This window comes from Pneumocystis jirovecii (genome assembly GCF_001477535.1).
Source record: "Pneumocystis jirovecii RU7 chromosome Unknown supercont1.60, whole genome shotgun sequence".
Lineage (NCBI taxonomy): Eukaryota > Fungi > Ascomycota > Pneumocystomycetes > Pneumocystales > Pneumocystaceae > Pneumocystis > Pneumocystis jirovecii.
This window is the reverse complement of record NW_017264834.1, coordinates 1-3,384: the sequence shown is the minus strand read 5'-3', so window position 1 is coordinate 3,384 and position 3,384 is coordinate 1. Positions and strand designations below refer to the sequence as shown.

The window sequence follows — 3,384 nt, the reverse complement described above, 5'->3', positions numbered from 1 at the left end:
TCGTCTCCGGTGGTGCACTTCGTAGGCTTACACCGCCTCGTTGAGGTCAACGTTATTCTCGATGTGACCGTAGACGTAGTTGTAGACGTGCTGGTATGCGTAGACGTCTTTGTGACCCATGTGTCTGTCGTCTGCAGAGATTGGCACTCTGTTGCCTTTGCGTCTTTAACGGTTGTTGTCGTCGTCGTTGTGGTCGTAGTTGTGGTTGTTATGTTTTTAGTTGTTGCCTCATATGGTTTGACTTTCAGTGGCTCTAATTTCGAACATATTCCTTGTATCTTTTCACATGGATCCTCACATTTACACTCTTTTTTGAAATCACAATCTTTCAGTGAGTGATGGCATATCTCCTTCAACTCTACATATAAACTGAACGCTTGTGATACCAAATCAAATGCATGTAACTCTTTTTCTGTTACTTGCAACTTTGTATCTCTTCTTACAAGTTTAAACCCTACCTTGTTTTCTTCTCCTTTAGGTTCACTAGGTACGGATTTATTCACAGATTTATTATCGGATTCTTTCACTTTTGATAAAACAAGATTTGCTTTTTCCATTGCTTCTTCTGCTTTTCCTTTAATCTTTTCATATTCTTTATTTTTCCCTTCTATTTCGTTTTTAACCTTTTCAAGTTTTTCTGATAGTCCTTTGCATTTTTCTTTCATTCGTTCAATCAGCTTTTTGCAGAGTTTATTTCTAACGTTTTTGTCCTCTTCACCTTTTTTTTTGCACAAAGTTTCAAGTCCGTTGGTTGCATTCGCCCATTGTGTACAATATTGATCAAGAACCGTTATACAACTGTTTTTCTTATCAAGATTCCCCTTAAATTTAAGCATAGCTGCATCTTCGCGATCCCTTTGTGCACGATACGGCTTGCAGTTTTCTTTAAGTTTTTCACATCCATCATCCTTTCCAGTGTTTTCTAAATCCTTGCAGCTTGACATGAATTTTCTGCAATAAGGCTCCCAAGAATCACATGTTTCTTCCATTGTTTTTTCTTCTTTTGCAGTTTTTATAACATCACTTGTTTTCATACGTGCCTTCAATGTAGTACACTTAGAATCTATACTTTCTGTAAGAATCTTGCATGTAATATTCTGTGCTACGCATGCGAGAGCAAACTGCGCTCTTCCTCTTCTAGTCCATTCATGGCATTGTTCTCTCAGATTTTTTAAACATGAATCGAACTTGTCCAAATCCTTCACTTTTTCTTCCAACAACCTCTCTTCCAATTGTCCTGCAATCTCCAGCCTATTACAATGGTGTTTCAACGTACGACAAGGCCATTTGATTTCTTCTGAATCTTGTTCTAAATCTTGACACTTCTTCAGTAATTCCTCGCAATCTTGCTTCGTAGGAAAATCCCGCTTCTCGTTCAGATCTCCTTGTAACAAGTCTGTCTTCATACGCAAATCCGTTGATACTGCAATGGCTCCTTCCGTTGGTTGCACACACAACACAAATAACTCATCACTCTCTCCTTTCAAATCTACACATACTTCTACCATCTTTTTTTGAAGTATTTCAAACCATTTATTATTTGTATCATTAAAATTTCCTCTCAATTTGTCTTGTAGTGCTTGATTTGCTAATGCATCAAGGCCTCTTTTATAGCACGCTGCCTTAACATTCTTACATATTTTTTGAAAATCTGTTTGACCTTCAAAATAAAAACAGTCTGACTGTAATTTTATGCAGTCATTTTCACTAAGGAAATTCGGCAACTCACTCCATAATGTAATTTCATTGTTTTCAAATGTGTTGCTTTTAAACTTTTTTTCTAGAACACCTTTTGTTTTTTCAAAATCCTCTTTAAACTTTTTACATTTATCTTCATAATGGCTTGCATTTTCACATAATTTTCTTAAACTTTCTGCTAAATATTGAATAGAATTACATTTATTAGTGAGTATATTCTTGCATTTATTTTCATCAAAAGGGCTACTCTCTGACAGAAACACTAATAAATCAAGAATATCTCTTTCTGGCGGTCTTCCAATCAAAACTCCTTGTCTTGCCGCTTCTTTGTAAAGTTCTTCCAAGCCTATTTTCTCTGCCAATGTAGTCTCTGATTTTGTAGGATTAAAATCCAAGCCTGGTGGTGTATAAGTTATCCCTGCATCTTTACACTTCTTTTTTAAGCCATTACAATCCGGGTTTTCTGTTTTACAGTTTTCATAGTGGAAATAACATTCTTCAAGTAAAGATCCTCCATGTTTTTGTAACTCCTTATCATTACTTAGCACATTTTCTACCTCTGTCTTTAAAGATTTACACTTGTCTTTTGCTGCTTGTATTAAGGATGGGCATGTAGAATCTAGATTTAAACACTTTTGCATTAATTCATCACTTTCTTGACCTAACACAAGACAAACTTTTTTAAGTTTTTCTTTACACTTATTATCATTTTCAGGATTCTCATTAAGGGCTCTTAAAAGAGCTTTTTCTGCCACTTCTTCACGTTTTTTTTGATAACATTTATTCCTCAATGTGTTACAGTTTTCTTTAAGATCATTAGAGTACGCTTCCTCCAAAAATAAACATTCTTTCTGATTTAAACAGTCTGTATCTTTTAATTGCGAAATTTGTTTTAATGATGCTTCATTAAGTTTTGCTTTGAAAGCAGTTTGCTTTATATCAACCTTGGCTTTCAGTCCTGTACATTTTGTTGCACCGTCGTCTTTGCAAATTCCTTTTAATTTTGGATAAACACTAAAGTTTTTATCAACTTTCTTTAAGTTTTTACAATATTCTTTTAATTTTTTTTTGCACTTTGTATCATCCAATCCATCTTTTCCTGTAATTAAAACCAAAAGATACTCTTCATCATCATATACACTAGCTCCTTTAGTTCCTTTTGCTCCTTGTACAGCCCGCCGCTTAACCGCCCGCGCCACCGCCCGCGCCAAGCTGTGCCTGACGGGAGTGGGCTGCGCTGTGGTGTGTGGCTGAGTTTGAGTTTCCATTAACGTGTTTCAGTTGCATGTTAGGTGTTAAAGCCATGTCTTCAAATTTGAGTATTAAATTATTCTTAATTAATTTTAAGGGAGTTCAAGTAAATTCAGTGACAAAACTTGTCAGACAAGCAGCGTGTGCTAAGCGTATTCTTAGTGTGTCCATTACAAGTGTATCTTGATTTCTTCGTGAGATGCTTTAAATTTGTGTGGGGTAAATCCGGGGTAAATGTGGGGTAATCGTAAATCTTAACAAGTGAAAGGTATAGTATAAAAGGACATAATAAAAAATAAAAGCAATTAAAAAAAAAATATGGGCAAACTATGTAGAAAACTTTTATAGTATTGTTCTGTTATATCATTATAGATATTAGAAAAATTAGAAAATTCTCGGTAGAGTATGCATTGAATATGATAGTTATAGTGGCTT

General features: G+C 35.1%; 1 protein-coding gene across 1 annotated transcript; it reads right to left on the bottom strand.

The window, feature by feature from the left end:
* T551_03745 (uncharacterized protein) lies at window positions 1–2,915 on the bottom strand (the record flags this gene model as incomplete). The annotated part of the gene is made up of 1 exon (XM_018376008.1): window positions 1–2,915. A coding segment is annotated over one exon (2,915 nt), but the record flags the coding sequence as incomplete, so codon positions are not given.
* Between the last annotated feature and the right edge of the window lie 469 nt (window positions 2,916–3,384).